The 14,951-nt window shown below is 35.0% G+C and overlaps 1 protein-coding gene across 2 annotated transcripts in view; it reads left to right on the forward strand.

Moving 5' to 3' along the window:
- Nbea (neurobeachin) overlaps nt 1–14,951 on the forward strand; it is a 487,335-nt gene that overhangs the window by 156,667 nt on the left and 315,717 nt on the right. For both annotated transcript variants that reach the window (XM_057757235.1, XM_057757236.1), the window contains exons 25-29: nt 94–274; nt 1,518–1,648; nt 5,337–5,444; nt 9,624–9,792; nt 11,760–11,855. In XM_057757235.1, coding sequence (XP_057613218.1) covers nt 94–274; nt 1,518–1,648; nt 5,337–5,444; nt 9,624–9,792; nt 11,760–11,855 — 685 coding nt within the window. The remainder of the gene's footprint in view (nt 1–93; nt 275–1,517; nt 1,649–5,336; nt 5,445–9,623; nt 9,793–11,759; nt 11,856–14,951) is intronic.

Here is a 14,951-nt window from a genome sequence, read left to right on the forward strand (position 1 = left end):
CTTAAGCTTTCCAAACTTTTTCACCTGTACTATATGTAACATGTACCATTTTTTTTTCTAATTTGAAACAAGATTAACTCTCCTTTTTTAAAGACTGAACTGGAAAACATTGAAGTGACACAAGGCATGTCAGCAGAGACAGCAGTGACGTTCCTCAGCCGCCTCATGGCTATGGTTGATGTCCTCGTGTTTGCCAGCTCTCTAAATTTTAGTGAGATTGAAGCCGAAAAAAACATGTCTTCTGGAGGGCTAATGAGACAGTGCCTAAGGCTAGGTAAGTAAGCTAAGGCAATGGTACACGCTGTATAATTAAGATGACTTGTGCAGCTCTGAGGTAGAGAAAGCACTGATTCAGGTTGTGAACCTGCATCTTAGTAACTGTCTTGTAATCCTCAGGATTACTCAGTTTTAAAACCTTGTGTCTTCCCAGTGGAGGCTGCATGGAATTATTTATTGCCTCAAATATAGTCAGACATATTTAGAATTATTTAGAAATCAGTAAAACTGGTACTTATCATTGAAGTGATTTTAATGAAGATTTGAGAACCTTGTTTATGTCCTTGGCCTGCAAACAGCTGAGGATATGGTGTATAGTAGAGCCCTGATTGAGAATAGAAGAGGCATGAGTCCAGTGGCCAGTATCAATTACCAAAGAAAGGGAGGAAGGAAGTGAGAGAAATGGTAGCCCCAATTCTGTATGTTTCCTATAATAATGATTCCTTGTTATTGACAAGGAGTGTAAACTTCCTGCTCTGCAAATAGCTCTTCTGGCGGAGGGGATGCTGCCTGAAATAGAAAGGTGTGCTGTGAGAGTCATCAAGATAAGTGAAGTAAGGGCACAGCCTTATTGCTAAACACTTTTAAAGTTTGTATGTATGATTGTGTATTGCATATGTATATATGTATGTTTATACGTGTGAGCATGCCTACCAATGCATGTATGTGTAAAACTTAGAAGATGATGTCCAGTATCCTTCTCTATTATTTCCAAATTAATCCTTTGATATAGTGTCTCTCACTGCACCTGGAGCTACGGTGTCCTTTTATATTACTGGGGTTACAAGTATGAGTGATGATAACTACCTTTTATATAGGTTCAAAGGATTTGTCCTCAGGTACCAATGTCTGTATAGCAAATGCTCTTACCCACTGTATCATATCCACAACATCCTTCAGCATTTTTAAGTTGCAAAAATTTTTACTGATACAGAACATTTGTAATAGTGACTGATAGAGGATTATAGAATTAGGAAGACTTATTTTTGGAGTTTGAAAGGTTGTGGTAATCTGTTTTTCTTTTCTTTTCTTTTTTTTTTTTTTTTGGAACCAGGAGTACTTGAGTATTTTATTTAATATATATGCTATATGTATTGTACCTTCATTATTATATTTCATAATTTAAATTTATATAATTATCTGTGGGAGAAAGTAAATATAAAGAAAAGAAAGTAAAATTTTAAACATTTTTCTATATAGCAATGTCAGCAATTTTTGTTAATACCTTTCTGATTTCTTAGTTTGTTGTGTAGCTGTGAGAAACTGCTTAGAATGCCGACAGAGACAGAGAGACAGGGGAAGCAAATCTTCCCATGGAAGCAGTAAACCTCAGGAAGCTCCCCAAAGTGTGACTTCCACAGCAGCATCCAAGGTAATCAACCATTTCCTCTGTAATATGCTGTCCTTTTTACTTGTGAGAACAGTGCATTTTGATCTAGAAAATGACATAGGCTTGATGACCTGGTGCTGGCTTCTCTGCTTCTTGGTTGTATCTGCAAAGTTAGCCGACCTCCTAAGATTTTCACTTGTATGTAATTAAAGAAGATACTAGTAATTTCTACTGATAGGGTTCTTAAAAATTGCATTGGCACATAGCACTGAAGATTTCTGCTTTAAATAGTTACATCTATTTTCAGAGGTCAGTCTATGAGCAAAGAACATTTTTAAATCAAATGATATAGTCTATAGTATATCATTTGTCCATCAAATGACATAGTATATAGTAGTTTGAAATATACTGGCAATACTTAATTACAAATTAATTCTCTTCTTGTGTTTAACTGACACATGACATCACGGGCACACTCCTGACTTTGAAGGTTTGTACGATTGCTCTGTATTTAACTCCACAGTACCTTTTCTTGGTTGTGATCTTTCATACATACAGACCTCATCAACTCATCTAAAGATTTTGACTTCTTAAACTTCTATATAATTTCCTTATCTTGAATTATGTTTCCTTCCGTTTTACATATCTTAAATGTATTTATATAGGTCATCTTATATGCTGCTTTCTCAGGACAAAGTTTTTTTTTAAAAATATTTATTTATTTATTATGTATACAATATTCTGTCTGTGTGTCTGCCTGCAGGCCAGAAGAGGGCATCAGATTTCATTTCAGATGGTTGTGAGCCACCATGTGGTTGCTGGGAATTGAACTCAGGACCTTTGGAAGAGCAGGCAATGCTCTTAACCGCTGAGCCATCTCTCCAGCCCCAGGACAAAGTTTTTTGATATCATTGTTGTACCCTCATCTAGAGACAATTCCTTTAGTTTCAATAAAACCAACATGTCTCTTTATCACTCACTGCACTTGTAATTAAATTTTCAGCATTGACACAGTAACTGTTTGCTCAACAATTGAAGACATAGCATAGAAACTTAATTGGTTTTCTAAGTTTCATGGCTCTGTATTGCTCTAGTTTCTGCTAAGCCAACTGCACATGCATAAAGTCTATTAGTTATTTACAGTGTTACAGCATCTTTTCTTGTTCACTGCTGTCGTAGAAATATGACCCACATATTATTTTACTGCTGACAAGATTCCATAGTGATCTGCATTGCTTGGGAAATATTACTGCGTCAGCAGTCTGGCTCATAATCACTGCATAGACATTAAAAGGCTAGTTACTAGAGGGTGGTGACTATATCTTTTACATCTCTGTGCCTTCAGAGCATTTGTGGTACTGTAGGTTGTAAAGAAATGTTTTTGAGGTGTATTCTGACTTCTGCTACTTAGCATAGAAGATTCTGAGACAAATTTCCCTGTCTTCCATATCTTAATTACCTAGTATTTTAAAGTGAATGAGAATCTTAACTTAAATGAAGATTGTTTAATTAAAATGCAAAAAGACTGTATTAAAGTACATAGCGGTTCCTGGGGTTGATGAACATTCAGGTGTTACTGATGCTCCTTGCTTCTCTTAACACTAGAAGAGTGTAACTAGTCAACTGTTTGAGAGAGGTTTAGGTCTTGGACTGTGCCCTTTCTTTCTTTCTTTCTTTCTTTCTTTCTTTCTTTCTTTCTTTCTTTCTTTCTTTCTTACTAAAATTTAATTAATTATTTTACATCTCAACCACAGTTTCCCCTTTCTCATCTCCTCCCATTCTCTTCTGCTGCCCCAATCCACTCCTCTGTTTCTGTTCAGAAATGGGCAAGACTCCCGTGGGTATCAACAAAGCTTGTCATATGAAGTTACAGTAACATTAAGTACCTCCTTTTGTATTAAGGCTAATCAAGACCATTTAGTATGAATAATAGGTTCTATAAAACCAGCCAAAGCATGGGGACTGCTCCTGCTAGGAATCCCACAAATAGACCAAGCTACACAACTGTCACAAATATGTAGAGGCTTGTCTGTCGCAGATGGATAACTACCCCAGTTGTCATCAGAGAGCCTTTATTCAGTAACTGAAGGAAACAGAAGCAGAAACCCATAGCCAAACATTAGGCCAAGCTCAGGGAATCCTGCTGAAGAGAGGGAAGATGGATTGTAGGAGCTAGATGTGTCAAGGACATCACAAGAAAACCCAGAAAACAAGTAACCTGGCTCATAGGTACTCACAGAGTCTGAATCAACAACCAGGGAGCCTGTACTTTTCTTACCAAATAAACATCAGTGGGTAACAGGAAGTCTTTAGAATCCCCAAACTAAATTGTGGTTCTTGTTTTATATAGACAGCATACCCAATGAGACAGAAATTTTGTTGTTTGGTTGTGTTAGTGAGTGTGTCTCTGGCAATGAAAAGTAGGTAAGTAGTGATACTGGACTATTAGAAAAATATTTGACTTGTTAGCAAAGTACATCAGTACAGAGAATAAAAATGAGTTTTATGCATGCGTTTCATACACAGCTATTTAGGCAGTAAACCATAGTTGATTTCTGATCTAGTAGAATGACTCTCTAGAACAAATGTGGACACACTTGCATGCGTGCTGTATCTCCATAGAGCCTCATTTTCATATTGTGTAAACACAGAACAGCAATTTAAACTTGTCCTCTCATACCCTTTTCAAGGTCAACTGAGATTAAGGGACTCTTTATAAAATATAAAATGGTACATATATCAAAATATGTTTAATTTCTTTACATGTGCTGTAAATTTATCTATTCTATAAATTATATGCAACCTTTTATCATTATCCCATGGTAAAAGCATTAGGCTATCATTTAGGTGATCTAGTTGAATTTTAGAGTAGTTGCAATTTCACATAGAATGGATAAACTTAATGATTTTAATGGAAACCTTTTCCCATACCATGTTCCACAGGAGCTTCACAGTCTCCTTTAGGGGTGAAACACCACAGTGGTGGCTGTAGGGAAGTAGTAGTTGGTCAGCAAGCACATCCCTGTTTTGTGCAAAGCACACATTTGCATTTTATATACAGTGTCAGATTTATTCCAAAGCATTCCTAGTACATTGAGTAATTAAAAAAGCACTAGAGTGAGCCAAAGTAACTTGGTACGCTTTCTAATTTATGTTATGAATATATTATCTAAAATCCTTAGATTTTTGTTTCTTCAACTAGAAAACCTTTCAATGATATATTCTCTAATGTCTATCTACTATAGTGAGCTATGACTAAGTTAGTTTTAGAGATTACCTTTCAAAATTGATCATATGTAATTTTATGTGTAATTACATAATGTTTCATAACAATATTTTAATCTCATACATGTATATGCATGAAGAATAAATCATCAGAATTAAAGGCATTATTAACTGGGAATTTTAGTAACAAGCATTAACCCAAAGACTTGCACTCAGTTTTTCTAAAAGGCAAGACCATTTTTTTCCTACACAGCCTTACCTACACTTATGAGATCGTAGAGGCACCTGTGTTGATAGCAAATAAGAACACTGAGAAGAGAAAGCATGACAAGCAGAGAACAAAAAATACACCTCCTCCCAGTTTTGCTATCACTAATTTCTAGCTCTGTGAGGAAGCAGGAAATGGTGTGGGAAGATCAGCCTAATATAGAAAATAGTATAAATGATGCTTATCAATAATTTTCCAGAATATGGTATTTCTCAATATTTTTCTTTTGTTTTCAAGACTCCCTTAGAAAATGTTCCAGGTAACCTTTCGCCTATCAAGGATCCTGATAGACTTCTTCAGGACGTTGATATCAATCGCCTTCGTGCTGTCGTATTTCGAGATGTGGTAAGTTTTAAATCTGCTTGACTTCCTTGCAAAAACAAACAAAAAGCAAACCATAACAACCAACTTGCATGGTCATTTGTGTTAATCAGTGTAAAATTTATAAAGAGTTGCTATTGCTACCAACTGTCTTGTTGTCTGGATGTATTGTATTCTTCTGATAATAAATTAGTTGGACCTTATTTTTTCCAAAAGCTTATTGATAGTTTACTTTTGAAAAATGGTATGGATGCATACAGAACTGGGAAAATAGCTCACTGGGTAAAGTTCCTGCTGCAGAAACATGAGGACCTGAATTCAGATCCTCTGGGCCTATATAGAATCTAGGCATGGTGCTGCACTTCTGTAACACTATTGCTGGAGGTCCAGGTGAGGTTCCTCAGATTCAGTGAGAACCTCTGCCTCAAAAAATACAGAATGATAGAAGACACTCAATGTCTTCACATGCACACTCAAAGGTAAGCAGACACACACGTATGTATATACTATTGCTTACACAAATGATAAGAAATTTTGAGATTTATTTTATATTCCAAGATTAGAGATAGCCTTATTTTTGACTTATCTTAGGTCATCTGGTCCTGCCTTTATATTCTTTACTCCATTTCCATATAATGAATATTTCAGTATTCTCAATGTTTCTTTAAGTAGACATAAAAAGTTACTGCATCAGGCATTAATGTAAGTTGCCTTTGGGAATGGGAAGATATTTTCTTTCATTTAAAAATTATTAATTATTATTGTAAATATATGTGCTCATGATGCATTTGATGGGACTTATCAATATCACACAGTATGTGGAGGTCCAAGGAAAACTTTGTGGAGCCCATTCTTCTTCCTTTTTGAGGAGTTCCAAGGATTACACCCAGATTTCCAGGCTGAGCAGTAAAAGCTTTTACCATTGAACCCTCTCACTGGCCCCTACTTTCACAAATGATGGCATCTGCAGGAATCTGAATTAGAGAAGGCTTAATAACATTCAAAGAAATAACGTAAGGAAGGGTTAATGAACTCTCTAATCCATGACTGCTTACTAAAGGCAAATAAAAATAAGATTGACCTTTTCATGAATTTCATGTAGAAATACAGTGTTTCACAGCAGATTAAGCAATAATATGTTTTAAATATAGGCATTATTAGCCAGCCAGATTAGATCCTGTTGTTTTAATTATGGTTAATGATTCAAGGAATATTTAAAGAAGTGTATGTTTGAAATGTATATATAATAATCAGTTAAATAGAGTGCTTTGTTGTTTACAGTGTCATTGAGATAAGTCTAAGCCATGTGGCGTGATGTTTCATGCTGTGGATATATGATAGAAAAATGTTGATTCTTATCAATCACTTGGAAAATGAACAGCCCAAAAGATAAATAGGAAAACATAACACATGTAAGCAATAAATGCAAAATATATAATGTAAATCAGCAGCGTTATTAAAGTATCATCGGTAGATAACAAAATGAAAATTAAGATGAAATATTTTCAGTATTAAATGAACTAACAACTTAAATGATAATGCTTAGCACTGGAAGAGTGAAGAGTGGAGGAATCAGGCTCTTTTATGTAATCATTACTATATAAGAATAAATTGGACAACCTTTTGTGTAGTTCTTCACTAATACATTAGGGAAAAGAGAAAACTCCAATACACTAGCAACTATACTTGAAGTTATGCAATAGTATGCTTGAGCAATAAGTATCAGGCAGGTCTGTATGTGATTGACAACACACATGTGTAGAGTCAGAGTGTCTTTTTCAATCACTGTACTTCTTGATTATAAATGCATTTCTCACATATAATAATCTGGGGCCTTGGAAGTGTTTTTGCAATTGTTAGTATGTTAGTTGATTGTATTTGTAAATGATAAGAATTTTACTTTAGTTTCAAAGTTTTTATAAAACAACAGTCACATTTTGTTTCTTTAGTTTCTGAAATATATCAGACCTCAGATTAGGTTTTAGGAAATCTATATATGCGTATTACCTCTCTCTCTCTCTCTCTCTCTCTCTCTCTCTCTCTCTCTCTCTCTCTCTGTGTGTGTGTGTGTGTGAGAGAGAGAGAGAGAGAGAGAGAGAGAGAGAGAGAGACTATGTATGTGTGTGCTTTCAGAGGACAAATAATTGAGTATTTGGCAGCAATTTCAAGGCAGGAGCTTTTGTGCTTTCCCCAGAATTACTCAGCTGTTTTACTTTTCATGAAGTCGTTTTTAGTATTATAGACTAAATATGTGTATATGCAGATTTAAATTTAGTGATTGTGATTATTGTGTTCCTAAGGAGTTCTGAGGATGTGTGGGGCAGTGAAAGAAAGTATATATTACCTGTATAGAAGGAGAAGAATTTGCTATGTAAAATGAAAACATTGCTTAAAAACAGTCTGGTCAGTTAGATGACTCAGCAGTTTGTAGAGGCGCTTGCTTGCAGTCCTACATTTAGATGCAAAGACAGCTCTTTACATGCCAGTTAGGAAGAAAATGTTTTAACTTGGCTACCACTGCAGTTCATAGTGGTGCTTCTACCATAACTTCTTTTCATTTATTCTGTATGTATTTATTAAATGTTTTCCAGTTGCGTGGAGCAGAATTTCCTGTGGTAGAACAGAAGCATTGTGGGAAATAGGGTCTATTACAGCTTGGGCTGTGTGTGACTTTATGCTTGGCTGGAGTCTTTTGTTAGTTGAATTGTACTTTATTTGTAATAACTGTTTGAGTGTTTGGGTTTTGTGTGTGTGTGTGTGTATCCCCCTTCTGTTTGTATTAGTCCTTCTGCATGGAAATAATAGCAGTATACACTTTAAATACTTCATAAAATGTGTATCTCTGTAAAGCTTTTGTCACTCATAGCATGTAGAAGATTAAATTTACAATATTCAGAATAAAATCTATCATTTTTATTATTTTCTTTGTTACTATGCTGAATCTCTTTCAACATAACAAGTCACCAGTAAATAGATGTCATTTTTTCTGACAAATGTACATAAATTCTGAATTATATTAGAATTTTGCTTAAATGACATAGTAAATATAGAAACCATTTATTAACTAGAATCGAATGAGTTGGTTTTTTTTATTTCTGTCCTGACATAATCACACATATTACCATTTAACATTCTGTTTTACAATGGGATTGCATGAAATTCTTATTTTATGATTGCCATTGTTTATATTATCTCTGCCATCTTCAATCCACATGTCTTCTTGCTCAGGTAGTAGAATGTTTTATAGTTGTCAGTTTGTTTTTTCTATTAACTAATCTTATTTATAATGCTTAAATCCTTGTTTTTTAAAAAATTGAGGACAGTAATTTTTTTATCTGCATGTTTTATAAAAAATTCATAGATTAAAATGGTAAGAGAAAGGGTGATGTTTTGTAGCGCATTGAACAAAATCTTATTATGTTACTTTTTAAAATTCTTTTAACCTATAACTCAGATGAAGCATTTTAGGCGTTTTGTGTGTATCTTTTTTATTTTTGAGAGAGCTATTTACTACATATAGTGTTCTGTCTGCATACAGGCCAGAAGAGGGAGCCTGATCTCATTACAGATGCTTGTGAGCCACCATGTGGTTGCTGAGAATTGAACTCAGGACCTCTGGAAGAGCAGCTAGTGCTCCTAACTACTCAGCTATTTCTCCAGCCCCTTGTGTGTATCTTTAACATGGTACTTAGTAAGCAATTCAGTTATCAACTCTTAATTTTCTTTCAGTTTATATTTTTATTTGTGTGTTACACACAACATCCTCACACATGCTCACTTGCCATAGTGCATGGGCAAAGGTCAGAGGACAATGTTATGGAGTATTCTGCTACCATCTGGATGCCTAGACCAAACGCAGGTGTCTTTACCCACTAAACCATCTTGACTGGCTCCGAAGTGTCTTTTTATTTTTATTGGTGATATAAATGTGTCCGTGTTGGCCCAAAGAAGCCAGAGAGCATGTCAGATGATCAGAAGATGGAGATTTAGATCATTTTGACCCACCTGAAGTGGGTAGTTGGCACTGGCTCTGGTCCTCTGTAAAAGGAGCAAGTGTTTTAACTACTGGGCTATTCGCCTACCTTTCTTCTCAGCACGTGTTAAATCAAAACTTAATGTCTAATAACAAGAATAGTTTCTTATAGTGTGTGGATTTATATCTTAAAATTTTTGAGTGTCAAACTGCCTTTTCATTTTACACAGGATGATAGCAAGCAGGCACAGTTCTTAGCTCTGGCCGTTGTTTACTTCATCTCTGTTCTGATGGTATCTAAGTATCGGGACATATTAGAGCCCCAGAGAGAGACTGCGAGAACTGGAAGCCAACCAGGTAGAAACATCAGACAAGAAATAAATTCGCCAACAAGTACAGGTACTTAGATTTAGTCTCCGTTACTTGTCATTTCACTAGTATTTATCTCTTTCCTGCTCTCTCACTGACACTTCTGCGTGCATGTTTGAACTGTACTTACTCATAGACACTTCAGACACTTACAGAATTGGTGGAGATGCTGATTCAGTATTTGTAGATTGACACAAATATACTGGATATGTCTGTATATATTTGCTATCATTCTCATGTGTCAGTGCAACTTTGTGGTTATTATTTCCCATTTGTGAATACAAATCATTTGGTTATGCTATTATTTACCATGCAATGGACTCATGCTTTTCAACACATTTATTGTGAAACTTTTATAAGCATGAAAATAGGAGGTCCTCATATAGATTCTCAAGGTAACAATAAGGTAAAATACCAATCTTTACAACCTAATTAAAAAATTCTTTCCCTCCCTTCTTTGCTCTCTCCCCTCCTTTTCTTTTTGCTACTAAGTGAACACTTAATCCAACATCTAAATATTACATCAATTATGTAATATGCAAACAAAGATTTTGAATTTTGTACAAGTTGGAAAAAGTTTATACAAAGTAGTTGTAACTAAAAGAGCTATGGATAAGTAACATCAGAGATAACAGTGAGCCACCTTGGGTTATACTGGTCACCTGCAGGAGCTGTTGCACTATTGGCTGCCACTGCTCTAAAGGCAGTGGTATCTGGGAAAATGGAGCCACTGATGAATGAGGCAGAATAAAGTCTCATGTGATGGCCAATTTATACTCTTAAGGGTTAAGAGAAGATCACATGAGTAAAGTTCTCATGCGTTCAAGCTGTGGACAGTCACAAGGATAAGCTGCACATGGCAAAATCATGTTTTCCCATCGAGGCATATAAAAGATAGTTTAAACATTTGATTGAATAACAGCAGCAAGCAATAATGAGTAATCAGCACTCCTCTCTGCTGTACTTGGGAGGAGCTCAAAAACACATTCCAAGAACAAGTCTGCGTTTTGAAGAAGCTGAGGGGAAAAGACTCTTGTTTTCTCGGAGTGTTCTCACAAACACTCAGAATCCTCCTCACATAAACCCATTCTTAGACCATGATCCAGCAATTGGTTTTGCCTCCTGTTCTTGAGAACTATAAATATGTTTTGTGGCAACTAATCATTTGCATTTCCTACCAAGTATTTACATCAAGATATTTTCCTGTTGTTTGTACTATAATCTTGATAACTCAATGGCTATTTCTTGTGAATCATGTATAGCTTTTGCTCTTCCATTCAGTTATATTTCTTGGATTAACATCTTCAAATTGCAGGTGATTAATGTACTATGTTAATATTCACTATTCTGGCATACACTAAATATTAACAGTCATACCACAATAGTGTAGCTAAATTAGTCTAAAATGCAGCATACTGTAGGTATGCTACTGGATTAATTTATACATGGGATTCTTTACTAAGTCAACACATATGCTTTATAAATGGATGTAATAAAAGTGAATAGATACTTATGGTCAAACCACTGTATCTCGTTAAGGGAAATAACCTCATTTGCGTTTTCTTGCTGTTGTAGAGATAAAGGATCACATTTTAGCTAGCATTTTCTTGTTGCAGGTCATACCATTTCATTATTACACTATTACTTTAATTTTATTATGCAAATTAAACAGTTTACCATTCAAACTGATGTCCTATTAAAGCATGAAGACTTTACTGTATGTGTCCTATATGTATAAAATGAGCACTATTATAGTGAATCTTCTAAGTGTAGTTTTCTGGTCTTCGTGTATGTTTTATGTATATTGCTAATCGTACTCTACTCGGTGAGTATATCACCTACTTCCTTTCTCTTAAAGTTCCTTTTCCCACTCTCAGAGATGTGTTCTTTAGTATTGTGTGCCTATTACAGTAATATAGAAATGTCATGAGTCTTTGGTGTGGACTATATTACTGCCATTTTCCTCCTCAAATATGGCTCCATGATTTTCTCCACAGTTGTGGTCATACCATCTATCCCTCATCCAAGTTTGAATCATGGACTCCTTGCCAAGCTAATGCCTGAGCAGAGTTTTCCCCACTCATTTTACAAAGGTAATACTGACATTGTCTCACTGCTCATTTGGTATTTTTGTTTCATGAGTTGTTTTAAAATAAATATTCATGGTATAATATAAATATATAAAGAAGGTGTGTTTTATTTCTATAATGTTGCTACTGAGAACCAGGTATAGCTTTTGTTCTTGAATTCCATTATATTTTTGGTTAACATCTTCAAATGAAGGGTACTTAGTGTATTATATTAATATTCACTGTGCTGTTGTACACTAGGTGTTAACAGTCATACCACAGTAGTGTAGTTAAGTTAGGCTAAACTGTAGCAACCTGCAGATTAACTAGGAAAAACAAGAGATTGAAAGTAACTCTGGACAAACTGGCCTATGAATTATTTGACATCTAGTCAGAACATAGTCTTAATACTCTTTAAAGGAATGCAAAAATGTCTTGCATAAAAAAGTGCATGAAATTAAATGTTAGACATCCAATAATCCATTAATAAGCATGTTAAGATACAGGAAAATGCAAGCATAAGCAGAAAAAATCATTGAACAGAAATAGATTTGTAAGCAACAACAAATAGTACAAATGAAGAAATTAAAACACAGTAATTATAAGTGTATTTAAGGCTTGCTTCAAGTAATGGAAATGTGAACACCGTGAGGAGAGAATGAGCCCACATAAAGAAAAATAATGAAAAAATGTTAGAGATGAAAAATACAGCAGCCAAAATGATGATGTTTCTGGGTCTTATTAACAAAACATTTGTTGCTGCAGAACAAAAGTTTTCTCAGGCAGAGCTCTCCCTCTAGTGGTCCCAAGATTTTCTTTGTGTGCCCACCTTGCACAACTCATGGTGTGTTGAACATGCTGGGTTTTCCTCCTGTAATTAGTTCCACTGTTAGTCACATTAGTATGTAAGAGTGGTAATCCAGGTTACAAAAGAGGAATTCAGAGACACATTGAATTGTGAGCAAGCCCCTGACAGCAACTTAGGAGCTAAGAGCACTGCTCAGCTAAACTCCAGCAAGAAAAATGGGAAATTGAGCCCTGACCTGAGGAGGCAGTGATTTCTGCTGACATTTGGGCTGAGTTTTGAGGACACTGAGCCCCACATGAAACCATAGTTGGAAATATCCCATACCTAATGTCCTAGGATAACTTTAGAACAAGCAGTGCTAACAAAGTATTTTTATCACACCTGGATGAGTTCTTACATTTTTGAGGGTTGGGGGTAATGGGCTTTTTAACACTATGAGAAATGAAAATTTCTTTGTGAAAATTAATTGTATGCGGTTTGCTTTGTGAGGAAATATATTCCTGAGTGACTGAAAATCATCTAGAGTAATTGCCAAGATTTAAGGAGTATGCTTTGGAATATCCATGCTCATTGAGAAGTTTTCACTTCTGCAACAATTTAGCTTATCTGGAATACTTTGTAATGATAATAAAAAATAATTACTTTTAGGTTAATGTTGTAAACTACCAGTCTTTATTACTGACAAGATGAAAAATGATCTTAACTACTGTTGTATGAAGTAATGCCCTGGTTATTCAAGTGAAAATTCCTCTTGGTGACAACAGAACCTGCAAGTAAACGCTTAGTTTTTCTGCAGAATAGGAAACCAGTGTGGTTTTACTTTTTGAAGATGAATAAGACTGGCTTTGTGGTGAAGTTCTAAAACATTTTTCATAAACCGTGTGTTTCCAAGTGGAGAATGGCACTATTTTCACATGTTGCTAGGATCAAAGAACAACATGAACGCTAGAATGTAGTTGGGCATGCGGGTGCACACCTTTAAACCTAGCACTTGGGAGACAGAAGCAGATGTGTCTGATACTTTTTTCTGCTCTGCAAGTGCTTACATACATGTGTTGCACCATATATTTTACTCAGAAAGATACACTCATAAAACAATGGATACATAAATCTTTTTGTTAAAAAATATTTGTATTTCTTTTACCATACTGTTCTTTGTTTCAACCATTTTCTTTGACTGTGCTGTACTAAAAGGAAGTTACAAATATAATTGCAGCAGCCCTTCCCTCACTGCCATCCTCTTGAACATAGTGTCTGCTCACTTCCTTTCTTCTGCTTATGGTTTATTAGAATGTGTATTCCAGAGGGAGATCATGACTGATTTGTTTGATTTCTTATTATGTGATGTAGAGTGTGCTGTTTTAAGATTTATATCCAGTGTAGAATGATGGCATCATACTTCTCAGATACCACTCACTGGATAGGTGAGTCATATTTGTGTGATAAACATTAGAACTGATTGGATATTTAAAACACATTTTCATAAATTTTATGACAGCAGTATCTCACTATTAATTGTGGTTATCATATTGTAAAATACATCTACACAGTTCTATAATTGTGTCCCCTTTGACTAACATCTTCCTAGTCTCTGGTAATAATTCCATTCAGTACCCAGTGAATTGTCTTTTTCTAAATTGCATGTAGGATTGAGAACATGTGGTATTCATCCATTCACATCTGCTTTCATAAACTCATTTTAGACAGTGCCCTTGAGTTTGTCTACTTTGTCACAAGTAATGGATTTTATTGGTGTTTTGTGGTTGAAGAATATTCCATCGTGTCTATGTACCTCATCTTTTCTGTGAGGTACATATACACAGTCCTCTGTTTACTTCACATCTTGAACATTGTGAAGAGCATTGTATATCTCTTTGAATTACTGATTTCCATTGCTCTGTACATAAATCCTAGACATAATTGCTGGTGACTTTGGTGGTCCTACTTTATTTATTTTTATTTAGAAGTACCTTGATACTATTTTCTATGATGCCTAGACTAATTCACATTGCCAGCAACAATGGAGTTTCTTTCTCTGTGTTTGTGATGTCATGCTTCATCATTTTGATTATACTGTTCCATCTAGCTAGGTGATAGCTCATTGTGGTTTTAGTTGTTCTTTCTAGTTCATTATGATATGAATTTTGTCATGAACAACTTTTCATCGTTTTAATTTCTAAATATATCTTTTCAGATTCTATGATCATGTTAGAAGATGTTTTTATTATGTTATTGTTACAGAGTTCTTTTAGTTGCTTATATTTTGAATTTTTCTCATTCTACTGGTTGTTTATTCTCTCTTACTTTGATTA

Source organism: Chionomys nivalis, chromosome 24, assembly GCF_950005125.1.
Source record: "Chionomys nivalis chromosome 24, mChiNiv1.1, whole genome shotgun sequence".
Classification (NCBI taxonomy): Eukaryota; Metazoa; Chordata; class Mammalia; order Rodentia; family Cricetidae; genus Chionomys; species Chionomys nivalis.